Genomic DNA, 23,508 nt, shown 5'->3' with positions numbered 1-23,508 from the left:
AACTGATGTTTGTTGACTTGATCGTTAAAATATTTTGACAAGATATGCCAGTCATGCAATTTACTCGAAAACATTGACAACTGATTTGTCGACATGTCCTTTCCTACATGAAGATAATCTCCCCTCAAAATTGGAAATTTTTATTTCCACAAGGACAAAGACATTTACAATTGTAAACTTAGTGTACCAGCTATGTTCCAGACCAAATGAGAAATTAGCCAACGCTCGTCTTATAAATGACATACTACAAAATAAACTGAATAATATACAAATTGCGTTTTTTCCAGATTCCACCAAATTGATGAAAACTTGTAAGTTACTTAACAGCTACTCACAACTGAAAGAATTACACTTTTAAATCTTCCAAAATACACCAATCTACTTTAATACTGGTGGTCTATTTTTCTATGCAGTTCATATAACTTCTGTCGAAACTGTTTTTTGTAATTTTTCATTACAAAAAAAAAAGATGTGTTGGGGGAAAAAAATCAATTCTAAAAAGAGTGGTAAATCTGCACACTCGCCATGAACACTTTCTGTTTTCTGAACATAAAGACCTCAGAAACAAAAGTTATATAAGCACCACTTTAATTGTTACCTGTTCTCAAAATCGGCATTTTACAGAGTCTTGATGAGAAACTCAATCAATACTATTAGTGACTTGAATAAATGGAAAGTAGCACGTGAAGAAAAAAACAACACTTAAAAGACAGTAGTCGACACGCTGCGCATGTGCAACAATTGTGTTGATAAACATTGTCAGTTTCTTCCAATCCAATGCGCTCTTCCAATGGAAATCCCAAGTACGTGGTTTGACCTGGGTGCGACTTGCATTAATTACCACTGACGACTCCGTCGATACCTCCAATCACCTAAAAAAATACCTAATTAAAGCTTGGTAACGTCTCAGTTTGTACTCATTGATCCGCTCAACAGTCAAAATCGCCATCTTTGTTTTTATGAGACGTATATCTCGTGCATGCCTGGCGTGACGACTACCGCCCTTTAACTAAAATACAGCTTACCATGGAAATGAGATTTGTTAAGAGCCAAGGAAACAAGAACGAAAAAAGACAAACTTTAAAAAATGGAAATCCAAGTAATTTGAGAATATAATACATATTTTAAAATACTAGGGTGATGGTAAAAAAGAAAAACATTCCTATGTTTCAAAAATTGTTATAATTCCTTTTTACCACCCACTGTCAAATCCATCCCATTATTAAACATCTCTTTAGCACATCGCCGTGGAAACCATCCGCGTACTCTTTGTTTGCCATCTGCATTCTCCATAATAATTTTGTCACCATATAACCAATACCTTGAAAAAAAAAAAACGAAGATAAATTGCACCACTAATGTTGAAAATAGAAATTCTTTTGTTTTTATGAAGCTTTGTAATGAATGACATGATTTTCGGCAGCTGCCAATAAAAGTTTCTCATAGTGCTATCATGTGCGTTTTTTTTTTTGTAAAAATTTTCAGAACTTTGCCATTAGAAAATTAGAACCGTAAATATACAAAATAGAGGAAAAATCTTGTGGTATCACAGTGCTTTGTTACTACATGTACGACTTGCAAGTGCTAATGATACATATTGCCATAGAAACCATATTCCATATTTGTTATTATGTGAAAGATGTGTGTGCAACTATCGTCCAATCATAATGACAGTTCAATGTGTCACTACAGCATCATCCAAGCCTGGTTGAATGCAAGCACCTGCAGACCTTAAAGGTTACTCCATTAATAAGTTCTCGATCAGTGGCGTAGCATCACCATTGAGTTGGTGGCAAACTTGCACAAAGTTGACCATGTTTTCTGTGTTCAACCCTAGAAAATATCGACTGAAATTCGAGACATTCGAATACTTACTTTTTCCATCTCGTCACTAAAATAATATCTCCTTTGTATAAAGTAATTCTGGGTTCATCTGTACAGGGCGCAGTTATACACGTTTTACAACCTTTAGTGATGGGGAACACTGAACCACTGTAATTTTCAGAGATGGTCAACTCCATCTGAAATGCGAGTGAAAAAAAAAAAACAGGTTGTAAGAAAATAAACAATCTGTTCATATACATGTGCATCATTTTATTTTACAATCCTTTATAATTATAATGGCTGATTGGCAGCCATTTTAATATTAAAGGTATTGCATCCAGGACCAAATATTTTATTGATATAGTTTTGCTGGAATTAATAACTGACTAATTCTTAGTATTTCATTTAAAAAAAACATGACAAAGAATTGTGCGATACCAACTAAAAATCTACTAAACTTCACTAAAAACCTCAAGATGAATTTGTAAAAAGTACATTATGTGTACAGGAAATGTTCACCATTTGTTGTTTTCCCGTTCTCAATTACTGTATTTGCTCTACTGTAAAATCTGTATTAGAAGCCGCAGTTTCTATTAAAATGGTACAATGCAACAGAGGGGATTCTATCAGAACATCTACACATATGAGAAATGGTGATTTTTGGTTCTCAATTGTTCAAAAAGAATGGGTGCGACTTCTATTAAGGATGCGGTTTCTAATACAGATTTTACGATATTAACAGTGCATACGCTTACACAAATAACAGCAGTGTGTCTATGACCAAAAAAATGATTCAGCATCCAACAAATACAATTGATTGTTAAAATGCTTCAAGATTGGAGCCACAAAATAAATATTTTATTTTGTAAACAGACAGCAAGTAAGTGTATCTGAACATGGGTGAAGACAGGCACATTCCGCCCTCCTTTTTTCCTTTCATTCAGATAAAAAAAACTTTTGGAACTGACATCCTTCTCAAACAGCATCGTCCAAATCGCACAGTCCTGTGTCTTCGATCTATAGGCCTCCACACGATACCGTGCGGGATCGCATAGGCTAATTGCGTATCTTAAAACAAGGCGCCCAATCAGCTTGGCTTACCAAATTATGAAACAAAATTCCACTTCCTGTTTTTGTCGCTATGAAGACATCCTTCCCACATAAAACTGCATCGATTGCCTGTACCTGATGAGGCTTGAGAGCACCAACACCGAAAACTTTCGCAATTTTATCATCACAAATATCACGATTCATGGGCGCCGCCATTTTGTTTAAAATGAAACGCCAAAGAGGGATTTGTAACACGCAAACTGATTGGACAATGATTAGCCACAACTGACTACTGGGGGCGCTGTTAGAATACGCATATTTGATGGTCATTCTGCCAAGGTCTGTTTAGAGGCTTGGAATAAACTTAGACCTTGGCTAGTGAAGATGCTCAACCAGAAACGGATTTACTTTTTTTTTTTTATTGGTCTAATGAAGATGATCACTCACAGTGCGGTTCCTTTTCTCTTCTTTCTGTTGTAGTTGTTCAATCTGTGAACAAATATAATATTTGGTACATGTTAAAAGTTGTATTAAAGTTTATAATCACTTGCAAAATCTGTTTTGCTGGATGGCAAAAATTGGTGTTTACAGTTTGACAGCAGTTAACATAATGTGATGATGCAGACGTCCTGTCTAAAAAACATTTTCCATAATTCATGAAATTCACTTTGAATTCTACAAGGAAAAAATACAAGGGAATTCACTTCAATTACATGAGGGAAAATTTCACAACAGTAAACATTTCATTGCTGTTTTTGTGGAGTCAATTTTATTTTCACAAAATTGCACGCATACTGACATCTTGACCATTTAAAGACAGTATGAATTTCACCTTTCACGAAATAAACTTAACAAAAGATGTAGCCAATGCTAAATGATGTCCACTTATTCTAAAATTAAAGAAATTACAGAATATTAAATAATATACAAAATATTGCTCCAAAAATGATTAAATAATGCAAAAATGAAAATTTACTGTAATACTCACTGTCAAAGTGTACTGATTGCATCCATTCACTACTGGCCATGTTATTCCATCCCCACGTGGCGTGCCTTCCCATCGGAATATCTCCAATAAATTACGTTTGCGACCAAGATCATAGGGATAAATAAACTCATCATCTCTAGGCCTATCCGCCTGCATACAAAGAAACACAGTTTATAGCAGATAGATTCATCAGATAAAACAAATGTTTGTGTCATGCAATATTTTAATGAGTTTGTACATTGTGAATAAAAAGTAAAAGAGGGAAATGAGGAGTAGAGTGCGTATTCACAGGTATAAATGATTGCATGTGTTGTCTAAAATAAACATGTGTAAGTAGCAAAATTAATATGTGAACTTTTTTTCAAATTTTCCATTGCAACAAACGCCTAAAATGATGTTTTTTTTCAAGTGTTTGTTTTCAAGTGGAAATTGCACATAGTTACTCAAATTACATAAACATTAGAAATGTAGCACTACTGTCACTTTCTAGAATCCAGATTTCAAAAAAATGAATTTTTCGTTCTGAGCAGGTGAGATTGTAACAGGTCACTCGTATCATTTTGTGATATCCACTATTTACTGTACAAGCATCAATTATTTGCTGGTTTTTAATTTCGCCTATTTCGCAGGTAAGTATAAAATCTGCTAAATTAAATCCATGTGAACACGAATCAAAAATAACAATAGAATTCATTGTTTCCCAGCCAAATTTGTGAATTTAAAACACAGTGCATTTACTCAAGACATCGAAATAGTGAAATTAAATGGCAGTGAAAATAAAGGATTTTACAATATTACCTTCTCTTTAATCCAGGTTTCAATCCCAGTCTCGTTGTACCATATACTTTGTAGCTAAAATCAAAGAGGGGAAAAGACAATATACAGTTACTGAAATGTATTAACCCTATTCATACTCAGTCTATGCTCTCATTAGTATCATAACACAACTATAACACACCATATCCAATTTCTGTGATCTGATTGGTCAATCCACTGTCACATGAGATGACACAATTTTACAATGTTCAAAAGAAACAGTTTTCAAACTGCAGCTCTAAAAAGACCTAAATCTTAGATACATTTAAAAACTATGAAACGGATACATGAGGAAAAATAATTAAATCATTCATAGATATTCCTGAGATGTCTTATGTAATATGTTAAGCTTTACCTAACAGGACATACATGTAATGTTATCTCCTGATATGACGTTCGCAGAGTTGCTGATACGAGTGACATCATTAAACCATATTAAGGTGAGTGTGGATAGTACAGCTTATGTAGTCCCCCCCCCCCTCTGAGTATTAGCAGCTCTACGAATATGACAATTCCAACAACAGAAAAATCATGATTTTATGGAACTATGCTTACGAATGATGTGCTAATTTATGCAAATTTGCCATGACGTCTAAGTGTGTCGGTGAACCCACATATGCAGTTACGACCGACATCGCTTTTTTAAATCAACGGAAATATTGCCCTTCGTAGCAATATTTTTTTCAGACTGATGACATTTACCGCGCATATAAGCTATGTTTAGTGTGAAATATGAGTTAGTAATATTTGACACTAAACACTACTGTGAATGATAGGGCACCATGGTCAGGTGTGAATACCAGGTGGATACTTACCTGGGCAAAGAAGAGAAAACCTACAGACAAGGTAACGCCTATAGCAAGGCCCAATGCAAAGAAAGTCAATATAAAAGAATACACTGTAAACGTTAACCAGGCTTTGGCCGACATCACATGGTACAAATAACGACTCTGAAAACAAAACAAGAAAATTCGCATTTATATTCTTTCAAGACACCAAGACTGGATGTATTCATACACAACAATGCTGCACAACTGTGTGTATCCTTCCATGCTCAAAAAAGAAAATAGTCCCCAGTGTTGTCAAAGTGACTATTATTAACCCTTGGTGGCCATTTTTTATTTATTCCATAAAAAGATACAAGAAATGGTCAGTGATTTGTATTTTTTTTTTCAAACCATATGAATCAGGTGGAATAACATTCCCAACCATAAATCAAACAGTGGAAAGTCAAATGGAAGAAACTACAATTTCAGGAACACAAACACAGCCATGCACAAAATATGATCAGTGAAATACAGTAACCTGACCCTGGAGGCACAGCACTATAAATTACCCAGAATTCTCTAAGATTTGTACCATTTGACATTGATTTCTCTAAAACTTCAACTTTTTTATTGGTTTACTATTTTTGACCTTTTTATATTTCTACAGAGTCTGCTATATTTATTATTCAAAAATATGATTTGCAAAGTCAAATTTACCTCAAATTTATAATTTATAGAGGTGCTAAAAATGTTGTGAATCGCTGGGAAATATTATCACCACCATAAGAACTCACCCTCATCACCTGGCAGCTAATTTGCATACTTATTTGTTTTATCCATTACTAATACATACAAGAATTATATAGCATGGTTATGAACTAAGTTTGGTTTACAGTAGACAAAATACTCTCAAGACTACTCCAATAAAACATCAAACTATTCATCATTTTGGAGAAAAGAAGAAAAAATAAAACATTTTGAAATGAAGTTTATTCGCAGATGGCATTTACCAAACTTTTTACCCACCAATATCTGTTAGTATATGCGCTTCTAATGGAGATGTACTTCTAATAAAGCTAATACTGTATTTGTAAAATTATAGAACATAAATCTGAGCAAAGTAATAAATGTGAAAACAACAAAGGCTCATTTCAAGATTTTATATTTCAACCACAACTCTCTGAAGATTATTCATCACAATTTGAATATCTACACAAAATAAGTGTAGATATTGAACTTTTAAAATTCAAAATGGCTAGCAAAGATGGTGCTAAAAAAAAAAATCACAAAACTAGCTTCCATGGAAACAACCCTTAGGAACCTCATTGATTTTAGTTTCATTATGTAACAATGATGGCAGCATAATGGACATACACAAATCATTTATACATTTGAGACGTACTGATGTTTTAGTAGCGCTACTTTTGTCACTCAAAACAAGGGTCAATGAACATCAGTTAAAACTGAATAATCAGTGTTTAAAAAAATGCAACAGAAATATTTTTAGTGTAATATACTATGAGGTTATGACTTGCTCAAGGAGTCGGTTGTTCTAAGTAACATCATAGGTTGGTAATATCCACCCACCAAAGGCAAGAGGGTAATAATAGCCCATGATTCCATGTGTATCAACTAGCATTACAAATAGGTGTTATATAACTGCATCATACAAGTTATTGTTGGTATCTAGTCCCAAATTATCACATCACTGTGATATCGTGTGTGATTCGAACAGCAACCGAATACTACCCGAATTCCATGATGATACAATAGATCAGATCGTATTTAATTCATTCTCATGTGAAATATTGCATTGAAGTCAATAATAAACTATGAATACTAAAGCTAAAAAAACACGGTCCTTACAGAATTGTTATCAATATTTCATAGTAACTTGCATTTATCTTTAGAATCTCTTGGGACGACAGGTCTCTGCATTCAAGATTGCAACATACTAGTATTCATTTTTGAAACAGTTTTTCGAGTAAACGCTAAATATTAATAGTCTAATTATGTTAACATATTTGTGTAGTATTAGTACTAAATCTGAGTTACCCCGGTATATAGCAATGTTTGGTTTATGTTTTTCGATTGGTGACTTTCTTGTATATAGCACATTTAAAAATAAAGATTTTTGTTCAAATTTCTACTTTTTTTTTGTGATTTCTGTGATGGAAAACGACCAAATATCAATAGAGTATGTTCCTATATTGCGACGTATGCAATATAAGTACCGGCATAACCTGTACACACAAGAAAATTGCAGATTGATTTTACTAGTCAAACATTTTGCCCAAATTTGACATTCTCACCAAAATATATTTGAAATTCGGTAATTTTTTTTTTCATACAACCATTTAGATTTTTTCATTTGTATTAGACATTCTATTATTTGAATGAAGCTTAATACTGAAATTCAGAGATGTGTGTTGATACTGTCAGCACCAGCTGATTGTACTGACCAAGTACTTTAACCTTTTCTCCACTAGAAATTTGTCTGCACTTTTTTCTTATATTTTTCAATATTTCTGGAAATGAACTCTAATTTTGCAAACAGACAAAAATTTAAGTCAATTTTCAGTTTCTACTCAAAAAACTTGTTTTGTTTTTCCAAACTATAAATGGGACTGTTTTGTGATGATAAGAGAAAACTGGGGTGAAAAGGTTAAGATATCTGTGGAAGAACAACAACTTTCTTAATCACTATGCAAATTGAATAATTAATATGGTTTTCAACCAAAACCTGATCAGGTCAGCATATTATTCCTGAGCACTATGTACCAACTATTACTGTAAATAAACAATATGTCATAATATGCACAGGACTTGTGTAACATTGCAACTCTTATTCACTATATTTGGATATAGCAAATGACAGACAATAATGACAAAGTTCACAAAAAACCTAATTAACCTAATGCTAATTTTCTCAAATGAATACACTGTTATGCAAATTAGGTAATTAATATGCACAGGAATTGTGCAACATTGCAACTCCTATTCACTCTATATTTGTATATAGCTAATGACAGACAATAATGACAGAGTTCAGAAAAAACCTAATGCTAATTTTCTCAAATGAATACATTGTTATGCAAATTAGGTAATTAATATGCACAGGACTTGTGTAACATTGCGACTCCTATTCACTCTATATTTGTATATAGCTAATGACAGACAATAATGACAGAGTTCACAAAAAACCTAATGCTAATTTTCTCAAATGAATACATTGTTATGCAAATTAGGTAATTAATATGCACAGGACTTGTGTAACATTGCGACTTCTATTCACTCTATATTTGGATATAGCAAATGACAGACAATAATGACAAAGTTCACAAAAAACCTAATAAACCTAATGCTAATTTTCTCAAATGAATACATTGTTATGCAAATTAGGTAATTAATATGCACAGGAATTGTGCAACATTGCAACTCCTATTCACTCTATATTTGTATATAGCTAATGACAGACAATAATGACAGAGTTCACAAAAAACCTAATGCTAATTTTCTCAAATGAATACATTGTTATGCAAATTAGGTAATTAATATGCACAGAACCTGTACAATATTGCAACTCCTATTCACTGTATATTTGTATATAGCTAATGACAGACAATAATCACAAAGTTCACAATAAACCTAATCAGGTCTACTAAATTTCTCAGAGCAACAACTATTCCTCACAATGAATAAATCTATATGCAAATTAGATGATTAATATGCACAATTCTACTTACCCTATATAGCTGATGATAGATAGTAATGATGAAAATTACAGCACCATGTATACACCCAGCTGGTGCAAAAAATAGAAAATATATAAATCTTGTATGGTTGGTGTGCCCACAACACGTGTTAATCCACGGACAGTGGTGATCCATCTTCATCACGCACCTGTAATCAGTGGAAAAACAGAAAAGTTGAAGTAGTAAAATTTGAATGAAATATTTCTATAGAAACATAAGATTATAATTGATAATTTAATTAATTTATTTATTAATTTCATTCATTAATATTGTTTTACAATTTCTGATATTGACCTGTAGACAATGGACAGTTTCAAAGGTACCCAAAAAAATCAAATAAAAATACAAATATACACTATAAGGTGGGAAACATGTCTGTGAGTAAAAAAACATGATATAATCTATGGACAACCTTGCCTGTGATAAATTGGCCACAAGTAATTGACAATGTTGACTACAACAACAGACATGATAGCCACTACACTTTCCCTTTCATTTAGTCAGCGACCTGTCTATCATTTTAGATACTCCTTATTAATTTAGAAAATTAATATATCTAACATGTCAACTTTTGATTGAACATTTCATTAACTTAAAATAGCAATGAATTATCAACAAAAATAGATTACTTATTAATGGCTAAAGACTACTGACTTTCATTTCAGTAATAATTTTAGACGGGTACTTATCATTTCTGGGTATAACCCTGATTACAGGCAAGTTAAAAACACTATCAGGCACCGTATATCATTACATGCAATTTGAGTAATTCAATTTGGAGTGTGGGATAATATTCAACGACAGTTTGTTGTCTAACTATTATGTACTCGTACATAGGGCGACGTAGTGGAAACTCAACAGACAACATTGTCGTCAGGATTCTCTAAGTATTACCCAAGTTTGCTGAGATTGAAGCAACTCTAATTAACAGTACCTTCCGCTCCTCTTACATGAAAGCAGCACAACTTTGAATTTTTGGCTCCAAAACAACAGGAGGTAGTGTTGTATCAGTGTCCATCCGTTCATTTGTGTTTGTGCGTCTGTGTGATGGTTGGATTGCAATGGAACTTTGTATGTACTACCGGTATATCATGATCCTGTAGCACTTACAGACTACATGTCAGTTGCTACAGTCTTTCATTTCAATAATGATTATAGACACACACTTTTCAGTTTCTGATTACAGGCAAGTTAAAACAGCGTAACAGACATAGTGTAACATTACATCTAATCTGAGATAATATTAACGACAGTTTGTTGTCTAACTATAATGCACTCATGCATGAGTAATGCAGTGGAAACCCAACAGATTACATTGTCAGCTGTATTGCCAATGTTCACAGAAAAACTTATTTGAAGTAGACCCAGGTACCTCCCCTCCCCATCCCATCCCATCCCTTCCATTTTTTATATGAAAGAAGCAGAATCTTTGAATTTTTGGCTCCTAAACAGGAGGGTAATGTTGTATTGTTGTCCATCTGTCCGCCTACTCGCCTGCCTGTGCGTCCATTTATGTTTGTGCATCTGTCAAATATGTTTCACAGATATCTCAAGAACCAATAGTTGGATTGCAATGGAACTTGGTACACACCTACTACACATGTACATGTAAATGACGAACACAAGACCTTATATTACATGTAGATCTTGTTTATGAATGTCATTGGTATTATTTTCAGATTTTTAGAAAGTTGATAAGGTTCAAAATACAAACCGCATATTCTTCGCCTGACCATATTGTAGAAATTATTAATACACTTGCTTTTAATAAACAACAAAAGCTTCATCCAAAAAAACAACAAGTCCTTGTTTTTGAAAATGAAACAATCAAATTTATTCCAAATGTAATACTTTTCATTTTCGCTGAGCTTTGACAAATTGAGAATGCCTCTTAAAGATGTCAAAAATGTTTACAGTACCTTCCACATTTTCTGCAGTGATGAGATCTTGGCGCTTTGTAACCCTCACAGATTTTACAAAATTGCAGAAACTTCTCATCTTCAGGATTCTCCTAAAACAAAACAAAACAAATGGTAAGTAAGGTCTAATGTCAAACTGAAAGACATCTCACTAAAAGATCACTACTTCCATTAAGTTGTAAAAACCACATGTCTGTAAATGTCAAACAACCTGAATGTCATAGAGCATCCCTAACCTCATGACAATTACTTCTATGTTGCAGAGCATCTTGTTAAAGAGCCCACCTAACCTCATAATCATTATCTGCATGTAACAGATTATCTCTACCTGCTCAACCACTTCTTGGGTTGCTAAGAATCCCCAACTTCACAATTAATTCATGTACACATTTTGCAAAGCCCCCTAACCAACCATATTATCAGACACAATCTAATCGTATAAACATTGTATGTTGTGAGGAAAGGATACAGAATTTTAATTTACCCAGTTTGTTTGTTTGTCTTTTTAAAACTAAAATTGATTAGAAAAAAGTTTTAAAATATTCACACAAACCCAATGAATCTCCTCTATATACACCCTAAACTCAACATTGAATGTTGCAGAACATCCCTAAAGTTGACATTAAATGTTGCAGAACATCCCTAAACTCAACATTGAATGTTGCAGAACATCACTAAAGTTGACATTGAATGTTGTAGAACATCCCTAAACTCAACATTTAATGTTGCAGTGTAGCCCTAAAGTCAACAATGAATGTTGCAGAGCATCTGGGATTCCCTAAACTCAACATTGATTGTTGCAGGGCATCCCTAAAGTTGACATTGCATGTTGTAGAACATCCCTAAAGTCAACATTGAATGTTGCAGAGAAACGCTAAACTTGACATTTAATGTTGCCGAGCATCCCTAAAGTTGACATTGAATGTTGCAGTGTAGCCCTAAAGTCAACAACATTGAATGTTGCAGTGTAGCCCTAAAGTCAACAATGAATGTTGCAGAGTATCTGGGATTCCCTAAACTCAACATTGATTGTTGCAGGGCATCCCTAAAGTTGACATTGAATGTTGTAGAACATCCCTAAAGTTGACATTGAATGTTGCAGAACATCTCTAAACTCAACAATTATTTTTTTCAGAGTACCCTATTCTATTCAACAATTATTTTTTTCAGAGTACCCTATTCTATTTAATTAGTTACATGTATATACTATGTGTTGCAAAGCATCTCTGACATGGAAAATTTATTTGGCTACACATGCATTCTCAATGTGATGCGAGTTATAGGTAGAAAGGCAATAATAATAATCATATTAAACATTTAATAATATTTAGTATGGATGGATAATGAGATATTAATTTTGAACAATGTATGTTCTACGTTTAGGATCGGTAGGCTGTTTTGAGCTTAGCTTCAATAAGTCAATCCAGTGTGAAAATAACAATCAACAATGCTTTATTACCAAATAGATTTATTTTGTTATTAGGGCAATTGGTTAATGTATTATTCAATGAGCTCCACTCAAAATGCAAGGAAGAATGTATATAAATTCTTCATCTAGCAAATTTTGTTATCTATCTTAGGATTAATTTTTTTTTTCATCTACTTCATTTATCCTCAAAAAACATTATTTTGATATTTACCAAAAATAGAAATTTCTGAACTGCAGAAGAATTAAAAATATTTTTTTTTTTAAATGGCAGTATTGTCATGAAATAAAAATAGTGATTGACAGAGGTTTGGATCAGATAATTAACTTTAAATTTTTATCAATATTTTATTTGGGAAAAAAGAAGACTATGAACTGAATTCTTTTGTAGACTGTGGCTGAAGTTGATTGGTGTTAAAGAATTAAGCCAAATTCCAAAGTGGCCAGTTGTAGAGTGCAGGCTGAATAAATATGACAAGACACTGTCCGCTGTTTTTACGATCTAGTTTGATTTTATGGCACGTTTTACATAGCATATATAAATAATTAATAACATTGTAAATTTATTATTTATAAACTATTTAAATAATTCATAATAAAAACAAATTGATACCCATTAAACCTACTCTGCTGCGATTTAAAAATCAAAGTTTAGAATTATTCTATTAAATTTTGCGATTTTAGGATTGAAGCAGATGTGATTGTCTCTACATGTTGTCATGTTTTAATTTTTATTTGAATTTCAAATGTCTGATACACTTTTTATGAGATACTCCTCTCGCTGGTGTAAATCTATTGCTCTAAAGTGAGGTGAAATACTCTATCATTTGGGATTTATTTTCTCCTCACAAATTTCCTGAAAAACTAATTTAACTACTCAAAAAAAAATGCACATTTTGTAGTAGTGTACATTTCATTTGGGATGTTTAAGACAGTGACTCACACTGACTTTTTCTGTGGTCCAAGGGAGTCAGTGACTTTCATTGTGGTTCTAGGGAGTCTCAACTAACTTTCGGTGCGGTCCTAATGAAGTCACGGTGACTTTCACTATAGTTCTAGGCAGTCACAGTGACTTTTTGGGAATTTTATTCACACAAAATCTCTCGGAGTATCAAATCATGACAATGGATACGATTCTTGGTCATTGTTCCGAAGAAATCCGCAATCATCTCTGCCTTATATTAAGCAGATTGTAAACAGCTATGTTTGTATTCATATGCAGAGTGTGATTGATATATAAACTTTTAAAGCGGGGAGGTTGTCACCTGTGCACACGCTGAAATTGAGTCCCAAACGACGATAACAACACACGCTAAAAACGCAAAGGCTCATGGGTAGACGCTTGTTTGTAAACAATGACATGCTATGGCCATCTGACGCATGCGCAGGTGATGACTCCCCAGCTTTAAACAAGCATGGTTTTCGCAACATAATAAAATTGTAAATCACATCTCCGTGTTGACAAGGAGTCTGCAAGTTGACAAGAAGATAAAGTTCTTTAACGATTGGAAAATTTGACCTAAGCTGAGTTTGAAAACAACATCAACCACAGCAGGTAGAGCCATTATTGGCCGAGTTACAAAATTCCAGTGGTTCTCGGCAAATTACACGCATTTCAATGTCACCTGGTATGCATTGTATCATCCATGATCAAATGACTAAGCGTATACCCGCATTTATGTGAATTCCATTCAGGACTGTGCATGGCTCAACATAACTACTGCAAAATGATTATTTTTCACTGGGTTTAAATTTCGCTGATTTAGCATCTTGGGCCCATTCAGTGGGTTTTAAATTCATGGTTTTGTACTTTGGATAATGTGTTCTATGCTAAATTTTACATATTCACTGGGTTTTAATTTGGCTCATTTTCCAGTCAGTGGAATAAGCAAAATTAAAACCAAGTGAATAGTTAACTCCTTTACAGTACTTGATGAGTCTGACAATTTTAAGGTTTTCGTCACTGCTGAAATTTAAACTTTAGTTTAACAAAAACGTTTTACGTTGGTTTACAAAAAAAACCTTGCTTAGGTTTGAATTATGCGAGTTACAAAAATTCAGTTTATCATGTAAACCAATGGCCACTTATTAGCTTTCCTGTACTTACCTTTCTATTATAATTAATCTAATTAAAACAAGTAACCTGAAGAATGCTGTGTGGATAATATTTTTATATTGATTTTTTGCAGCATTTGCAGCAAATAGTTACCAAACAATGAGAAATCTATAAGATTGGATTTATCTCTCGGCTGGCTTCAAATACATAGTTCAAGCCTGCCTAACCGGTGCTTATACCAGGATTTAGTTACAGCATCTAGATGGTCTGTGGTTACAGCTTCATGTTCCGAGTAATCGCAAGAAATTGACATTACAATAGAAAATAAAAGACTGGCACTCCCATACAATTAATAGCAAGTGAAATTCCTGAGATTGAAACATAGATTTTGAAGTCACTGATGTAGGCGATGAATAACTTCAAATTGGCATAAAGACGAGGTAGTTTATTTCATCAGTGCTGAACTAGAGGCTTAAATTATAATTAAGTTCGTTGTCATATAATTTGTTTATTTCAATTTCTCCTGAAGTCATATAGAATACACTGATGAAAGGATGTTTTGGGGTGTAGTTTACGTTGTGTATAGAGTGGTAGGGTTGGGTTTTATATAATTTGTTCATTTCCAACTCTCACAAAGTCACATAGAATTTCACTTAATTTAGTTTCGATGAAGTTTTCAAACATTACGTGTGAATCCAATTTTCACTGTGCCGTGTCAATTCTCAATAGAGTTTGAGGGAAATTTTCACTGGAATTTATTTTAGCGGAAAAATGTTTATATTGAAAATGTATTCCACATTATTACATATGTACTGCAGTTTATTTTGATTCGTCCCTGAAATCAAAATCGGTATCACCACACCCCATATTCAAATGAGGTCTGGGAGCAAACAAAGTAGTCTTTTCAAGAGTAGCGTTTTTCGAAACATCGCAGAAATAAACAATATTTAGAACTACGGTATTTTACCCTATGGGTACATGAATATAATTGCCGAGTGAAATGAAATTTGAACAACAGTAATGGAACTTCTAGGCAGTCACTTATTTTGACCACCAATGCAATAATCTTTTTGGTATTTTCATGATCAATATGCAAATGAACATGGTATTGGCGATCCGCTTCACTACGATTGCCATTAAAATCACTTTTGTGTGTCTTCCAGTGTTTTCACGTATAAATTCTTCTGTGTGTTTTTGGCTTGGCCGATTTTGCTCAAACTTAGCAGGTACATGTAGGTCACACCTTCACCCACTGTTGCCATAGCAACAAAAAAAAAAAGATTTTTGGATAGCTTCGCGCTAAATGTCCTGCTACAAATTTAGGATACAACACCTCAGAAATAGCTCATTCTACTCAGCTTGAGTGTGAGCACAAAGTTACTATTTGTAAAATCTGAAAACAAATTATGACCACAGTTTCCAGCCCAAAACTGATTTTTTGAATACCTTTACGCCAAATGTATCACCACCCTACATTTCTATGATTAAAAAGCACAGACGTAGCTCATTCTACTCAGCTTGAGTAGACGCTTGTTTGTAAACAATGACACGCTATGGCCACCTGACGCATGCGTAGGTGACGACACCCCTGCTTTAACTCCTCTGAGATTTTTTTGGCTTGGCTAATTTTATTCATACTTGACAGGCAGGTTGTACCGTCACTAATTGGAAAAACAATCCTGGCCCACAGCTACCATGGCAACAGCAAAAAACTGTTTTTTGAATACTTTCGCTCCAAATTTATTACCTCCTACCAGTCTTGTAATAGCTATGTTCAAATGATTATGCCTTTTATTTTGGCTACGTTGCACACTGGTAAGAGATCACCGGCGCCGACATTGTTACACTGTATCAAAGTAATCTCAACGCAACTTTGAACTTTGAGTGAAATGTAAATGCTGTCTCCAATCTAGAAAATACTATCGCAAAACGGTTGGAAATACTCGTAATATATCTAACGACAGAATACGTCCTAGCAATAAAATAAAGTGACTTCTAAAGACTGAATGCTTTTTTGCGAACTTCGTATACGGTGCCCGGTTTTAGTTATAAACCGACGTTAGCTTCACGTTCATGTCCTACATTGGCAACAGCTGATAACATATTGCTTGTTTTTTGAGCGGAGCGGATCGCCAACCAGCCTACTGGCTTGTTTTCATTGGCAACCGGACTATTTTTATTTTGTAAACAAATTTTTGTCTGCTAATTTTATCCAGTTCAAATCATTCAGCAACATTTTTGGCATATTAGGTGTACATCACATGGAATACTACGATTGAGAGAACTTGATGTATGTTGACTGAGTTTTATAAACCCTGAAGGGCTCTTTGAAGATCCACCCGCAGTAAAATTAGCGATTACCATGGAGGCGCGACCATCAAAATCAAAATACCAGGTGGTTTCTGCTGGCGATGTTGCGATGTTACCCAGTTCCAAATAAAGATTACCAATGCCAAAAGAGCAACATTTTAACTGGCAACCAAGGCTCATTCAATCCACGGCTAACAAGCAACATCACAAGCGAAGTTGTAGCGTGCAGCTCAGCAACTACCGCTGACGACGTAAATCATCCCGTCAGTGGAGTACCGCAGTAGCACGGCGTGTCTGCCTTCACCATTGTATTTAAACGAATCACCTGGTTTGCCGTTCTGCTTCAAACCCGAGATTCGATCAATAGGGGAGTTTCAGTAAAAAAAAAAACATCACAAATCATGCAAGTTCAACATTTTCAAACCAGTATACTAAAACAGAAATGCCCAATTACTCCTGTGTAAAATGGACTAGCCTCTTTTCATGTTGACATTCAGACTAAAATCACGTGACAGGCTGTTAAAATTGGCTGTTGCATACTCTTTCGCCAGTCTGGAAAATGTGTTTAATTACCTCTCATTCAAGCAACAATGCAGATTTCCCAGTGGGAGTGAAACTATTTCACTCTGCCATTAAAAAATAGGGGTGTTTTCAGCAAAAAAACTAATAACCCTGGAATGCACACAACATACTGAATTTCGGAACAAATCGTGCATTCTTACAGCGGCAGAATACCACAGAAATATCAGACGAAACATGAAAACACTGTATGTTGTATTTCATCCTGAACCCTCTCTATTGCAATTCCAGGAATTACCCCCATATATGCATCTATTTTCCACCTTGGTATCACCCACCCCTGAAAACAAACTCTTAATACCACACTGAAGCATTTGGTAACAATGCGTCTTGTTTCTAAGTTAAAAGCCACATCACCCTTTTCATCATCAGTTCCCTCTTTTCATCAAAAAATTCACAAGATTCAAAAGATTGGGATAAAAATAGCTAAATTTCAGTAAAAACTGAAAATATTAAAGAATATGAGAAAAAAATGACGAAAAATTTGGTCGATAAAGCTGGTGCAGTTCACACAAAATCATGTTCCATCTCCTATGTGTTAGTATGTATATCTTAATGTCCTAATTTTCAGTTGATACATATATTTACTCATAGCCGAAGCACTAAACTGAAACTCAAAGAATCTGCAAATTTAAATAATTAGAATTTGTTTTTTCACAAATTGATGAATTTAAATACCTTGTGAATATCCCTGCAACATTAAATCCACTTATATTAAACCTAGAGAATATTTCCCCTTCGACAAAAATGCAAACCTTTAAAAATGTTAATACCTTTAAAAAATTTGGTGACCTATTATTTTTAAACTATTCAATATTTAGAGTTAAAAAAAATATTTGAAACAGTTTTTTTTTACCATGTCATTATTCTGGGTACATTCATTAAAATGCGAGTTATTACATGCATGCTGTATCGTGCTTGATGCGGGTTCTATGCTACATGTACAAAGCGAGTAAAATACATAATTTATTTACACAAAATTTGAACATGAACTGACTATGACAGGCTTCATGTAATAGTATCTTTTCAAAAATGACTTCCATAACCACCATCTTTTATATTTGCTGATATTTTTTTATAATAAAAAAATCTTCCAGTGTGTGCAAAAAAATCAGAAAATTTACATCAGATTTGTGGAACTGCCATTGTCCCTGAATTGACACTGTTATCTAACTGTGGGCGTACATAGAGGGGGATAACAACCAAAACAATGTTCACAGCAAAACATATTTAGAGAGCTACTAAAAGACTGGTACGCATTTATATGCAGGGTAGTACATGCATGTACAATACATTTTACCAACCAAATTGTGTTAAGTATGAACATTTAGTTGGCAAAGGAAGTGCATTTTTTTCGCAATTTTTGTCGTTTTTGAATTGGTTTCTAGACATCGCACAGATTAGTTCAAAAAACATCACAACTTTTTTTCTACATTTTTGCACTATTTGAAATCAATATTTCCCGCAACCTGTATGCTAACAGCACAAGTCCAGATCATGTGACCAGACAACTAATCACTGTAGATGTTACATACCAATCATTTCGGCTGTCCGTGGCTTTTAGCAAGCAATGTGTTATGTAATGAGAGAGGTCCACATATAGTACCTATATATGTAATATCAAAGTAATCTGAGTTGTGGTTTTTAACAAGAAGTCAAAAATATCACTTTTTACCAAAACTGACAAAAATATTCATCAAAATTAGAGAATTGAAGATATCACGAAATGAAGAAATCTGGGAGAGGTCCACATATAGTACCTATATATGTAATATCAAAGTAATCGGACTTGTGGTTTTTAACAAGAAGACGAAAAAAATCACTTTTTACCAAAATATTCACCAAAAATATTCACCAAAAATAGAGAATTTGAGATTTTGACATGAAATGAACAAACCTGAGAAAGAACCATCCAAGGTACTTGCATATCAAATTTGAAAACATTCTGACAGTTTTGAAGAAGAAGTTGAAATTGTAAAGTTGACGACGACGGAAACGATGACGGACATGAATATGACGAATATGAAAAGTCAGCAAATGTCAGTTGCCCGTGCCATGAGAGCCGGCCACAGAACCAAAACAATTTGTCACCCTTCGCCGCCCACAGCATTGATTTTATATGGCATAGAAATGAACACTACATGCAGCTATCCCGATCAGCAATCAAATCATCAATCTTTATGAGTGATGTAACTGGTATTTCCACCTATTTGCTTAGTGGTCCGTAAGTGAATGTTGTCAAGTTCGAGAGTGTGTTTGAACGTACAGTAACGTGAACATTATTGCTACAATTTTGGGCTTGAACATGTTCTATATTCACCCAAAACAACGAACCTGAAACAAAAGTAACCGTCCGATCTAAATGACCCGAGTCTATGAAAATTAAGTCTCATCTCCCTTGCGCTTCCGATCGAGAGAAGGTTGCATGCTGCAGACGACCAAAGCATGTTGTTGTTGTTTACAAACAAGCATCTACCTACCCATGAACCTTTGTGTTTTTAACATGCGTTGTTATCGTCGTGTGGGACTCAATTCCCGCTCATGCACAGGTGATGACCCCTCGGCTTTAAAATTTTATCAAATAAACATTAATTAATCAAGATTTTTAAAATAATTTTATTGCACCATGTCATGTTCGGAATAGGACCCATGCGACATACACAATAGGAGTAAAAAATTGTTAATGTGACATTTGAACACGAGCTGCATGACGGTATTTTAATAGGTTTAGCAAATAACAGATGCATAGGTTATATTCTCCTGCACCCTATCTTCTAGAAAATGTATAATTGCTATGGTTACATATAAATTACAAAGTATCTTCCTCTTTCAGTACATTGTGTATGTCGCATCAGGGATGCCCACGGTATCAAATAGTAGACATGCATACAAATAATATGACATACTGTTTTTTCACATGATATCTACATGCACAGCATAGAATCTATACCAGACCACTGACACCGAAGTATATGTTGTACACCGCTAGTACATTTCCAATTTAAATTTATGCAAACGACGCACACACTATGAGAAGTCATCAAGTTATGAGAAATGAAATGCTCATTGATTAGTTTTAAAATGATGTGCATGGTATTGCCCACAATCCACATTCTCTGATAATTAACAATGATTCAATCAACTGCATTTTCATTCAACCAATCAAATGATCTATAGTCAAAGGCTGACTGTGATGAGATATTACTAGCATCATACCTAGGCATAGTTGATGACATTTTCAATCAACCAATCAAATTTACAGTCCATAGCTGACTGAGATGAGATATTACTACAACTGTACAGTAGCTAGGCATTTGTGGAATGGATTATAAGGATACAGCAAAACATAAATTCTAGGCAGTCACTTGTTACCATAACTAAATAAAGGTACATTTGTATAAGATTATAAATTGACCCTTTTATGCTACACTAAATCGCTTAATTTTCATTTCTAGGAATTTCCATGATTGGATTATTTTATGGCACTTGCCTTGACAAAATTTCACGAAAGTCGCTGACACTCCACATCTTACTGCCACAAAAAAATCATGAAAATATATCTCTCACTAAATTAATGCGATTTACATTTTCTCCTCTTATTTAGCACACAGAAGTAGTCAGGAGCAAATAGATTAATATTACATTCTACTTATGTAAAGAGCAACTGTGCTTGACATGTAGGCGTGATTGGCGCGCTCACCGCCCGACTGCATCAGACCCAAATAAAGCCTGACAGAATAGTGTATGTCTCACGGGCAGATCAATACTGCAATACTGAGTTTCAATAAATATTCATTTTGGTGGTCATGGTAACACCGTCAATCAAAGTCGTTTTTGCATTGTCGGCAATAATCACAGACTGTTTTCAACAAGATGATAAACATTGTGCGAAAATTTTCACACATTATGTCAACAAACAAATAAACTCTGCCGTGAATGGTTACTCTTTGATGGCTGTCACTATCTGACGTTTCTGCAATTTTATTGGTACCAACAGAAAATCATCAGGGAACTGAAAAACTACATCGTTCTGTCAGACGTGTGTAGAGTTCGGAGCACCACGGAGGGCGCAGCTTGTGCAAACTTGTCAGGCTACTGTAATTGTATGCAAGGTATACTATTAATTAGCTAAATAGATAAGAATTAGGATTTACACGGAGTTTAGAATTGCAAATATTGGTATATTCTAAAAACAAATCTACTGTAAAAAAAAAATATCAGGAAGTAGCAACACTTACTGGTTTCCATTTGAGTGGCACAAACCCAGGACCAAGAAACGCCGCTTGGAAGAAGTTGTAAAGAATGAGAAATATCCACATAAATATGGTACCTAGATGAATAATACTGCAAATATCGTCCATAGCTGGGGGCCACCATACCAAGGTACACACCACGGCCATTGATGTGACAAACAGGATGATAAATAGGGCCAGTAACGGACCCCAATGGATGAGTTGTTTGATTTTAGATATTTGCATCTTAACGCACTAGTCAGCTGATCTCCTCAAAAAATGTGGCTTCTGGCTTGTATCTCATACATCAAGCCTGCCTACCACGAAAAATATAGACTCGGTTAATACTGAAAAAAAAATGATGAAGATGATATGTTGGCGAGAAAATATGCCTTTTGTCCGTCAACTGTTGTCAATAAAGCTGTGGGGGAATTCAGCCTGCAGTGAGTCGAGAGCAGTCTTGATAAGGAATCGATTATGTTACGTTTGCAGGGGTAGATGGAAACTAGTGACAGCGTTGATACGAACTGGTGACGCGCGGAGGAGTATGTTCGTTGCAGGGTCACGGCGAACTATTTGCTCATTTCTGCACTAAGCAAAAGAAACATACACACTGGGGGAAGTCGTGCAGTGTGTTTGTTTGTTGCGTCTGTTCTCGGTTCATATAATTGCATTAGCCGTCGCATGCTGGCGCTGTTGTATCAACCGTGATAGAGTCCCGGGATAGAGTCCCTGACTTGTATGCATGTTTTTTTTTTTTGACATATTTTTTCCAAACGTCAACTACAACTAAAATTTTGAATACCTGATTATCGATGCACCAGTGTAGTCAGCGAACCGGAAGTTACGTAATTATGTGGAATGTGTTCTGTGTACCAGCATATTTTCTTGTCATGATATGCAAATAATTACCACGTGACAATTGTAGCGTTCAATTGTTGGTCACAGTCATTCTACGTTAGAGGGTAGGTATAAATGTGAGTGAAATTCGGTCACCGGGTCAGATAAGGAATTCGCTCGTTTTTCATAGTAAGCAACATTTCTCACCAAAAAATAACAACTTTTAAATAAATAGGGATGAGTTGAAGAAATTAGTTCCTATTTGTAACATTTATATTTAGAGGTCAAGTGAGTCTGAATAAAATCTTCTCTGAATAAAATATGGTAGTCAAGATGAAGTGAAAAAACGCGCAAAAGGGGTGTTATTTAGTTATTTGACGCGTGTACCGTGTTTAGCGTCGAATATTTTAAAATACATAAAAAAAGTGTGAAAAAAGAATCTCATGAATTCATGTTACCTCAACTTGGAAACAGTGTGATTTTAGTATGTATATAGGGTATCTATTTTAAGTTTCTGCACTTGAATAATTTCACGAAAATAAGTACGTGTTTAGGTTTTTTTGAAAAGCTATACTGGGCATGGGTACCAGGTCCGACTTGAAGTACCCCCCCGGGAAATGGGTGGTTTGGAAATACATATACCCTTATACTATGTCAGAAGGCGCACTTCGCGTGATTCTAGCACCATACACATGGAGTTAGAATAACTGTAGTGAAATTATTTAAAAAGCTTTTACATACCGAGATTATGACGATATTCTGTGTCACAGGTGATAGAGGGATTGTGACTGTGTCAAACTTATTAGCTTTCTCAACTCCCAAGCAAGCATACAACCGCGGTTGTATGTTCCCTTGGGAGTTTAGATAGAATGGGATAAGCACCAACTTCGTGAGTTCATACCGGGGTCCGATTCACTCCTGTGTAGAGAGAGGCAGTAGGAGTGAG

General features: G+C 34.6%; 1 protein-coding gene across 2 annotated transcripts; it reads right to left on the bottom strand.

The window, feature by feature from the left end:
- Positions 1–571: 571 nt before the first annotated feature.
- On the bottom strand, positions 572–22,272 carry LOC100373598 (palmitoyltransferase ZDHHC6-like). 2 transcript variants are annotated; one of them, XM_002741801.4, is made up of 9 exons: positions 21,729–22,272; positions 11,120–11,211; positions 9,192–9,348; positions 5,494–5,628; positions 4,661–4,714; positions 3,863–4,012; positions 3,322–3,363; positions 1,876–2,021; positions 572–1,321 (listed from the first exon to the last, which is right to left on the bottom strand). In XM_002741801.4, the coding sequence occupies exons 1-9, from the start codon at positions 21,966–21,968 to the stop codon at positions 1,180–1,182; spliced, it is 1,158 nt and encodes a 385-aa protein (XP_002741847.1). In that variant the 5' UTR covers positions 21,969–22,272; the 3' UTR covers positions 572–1,179. The 2 variants fall into 2 exon arrangements, with proteins under 2 accessions (XP_002741847.1, XP_085350220.1); XM_085494094.1 differs by having other exon boundaries at positions 11,120–11,208; positions 21,729–22,059.
- Positions 22,273–23,508: the final 1,236 nt, after the last annotated feature.

This window comes from Saccoglossus kowalevskii, chromosome 19 (assembly GCF_978046115.1).
Source record: "Saccoglossus kowalevskii chromosome 19, keSacKowa6.1, whole genome shotgun sequence".
Lineage (NCBI taxonomy): Eukaryota > Metazoa > Hemichordata > Enteropneusta > Harrimaniidae > Saccoglossus > Saccoglossus kowalevskii.
Note: the sequence above shows the minus strand (reverse complement) of the source record. Positions and strands in the feature narration are given on the sequence as shown.

Excerpts from the sequence above, each read along its gene's own strand:
- LOC100373598 (XM_002741801.4), bottom strand. The coding sequence starts at position 21,968 with ATGCAAATATCTAAAATCAAACAACTCATCCATTGGGGTCCGTTACTG. Across the intron at positions 9,349-11,119 it reads CACTGCAGAAAATGTGGAAG|GTGCGTGATGAAGATGGATC; the intron begins GTACTGTAAACA and ends CACTGATTACAG. Across the intron at positions 5,629-9,191 it reads TCTATCATCAGCTATATAGG|AGTCGTTATTTGTACCATGT; the intron begins GTAAGTAGAATT and ends TTTTGTTTTCAG.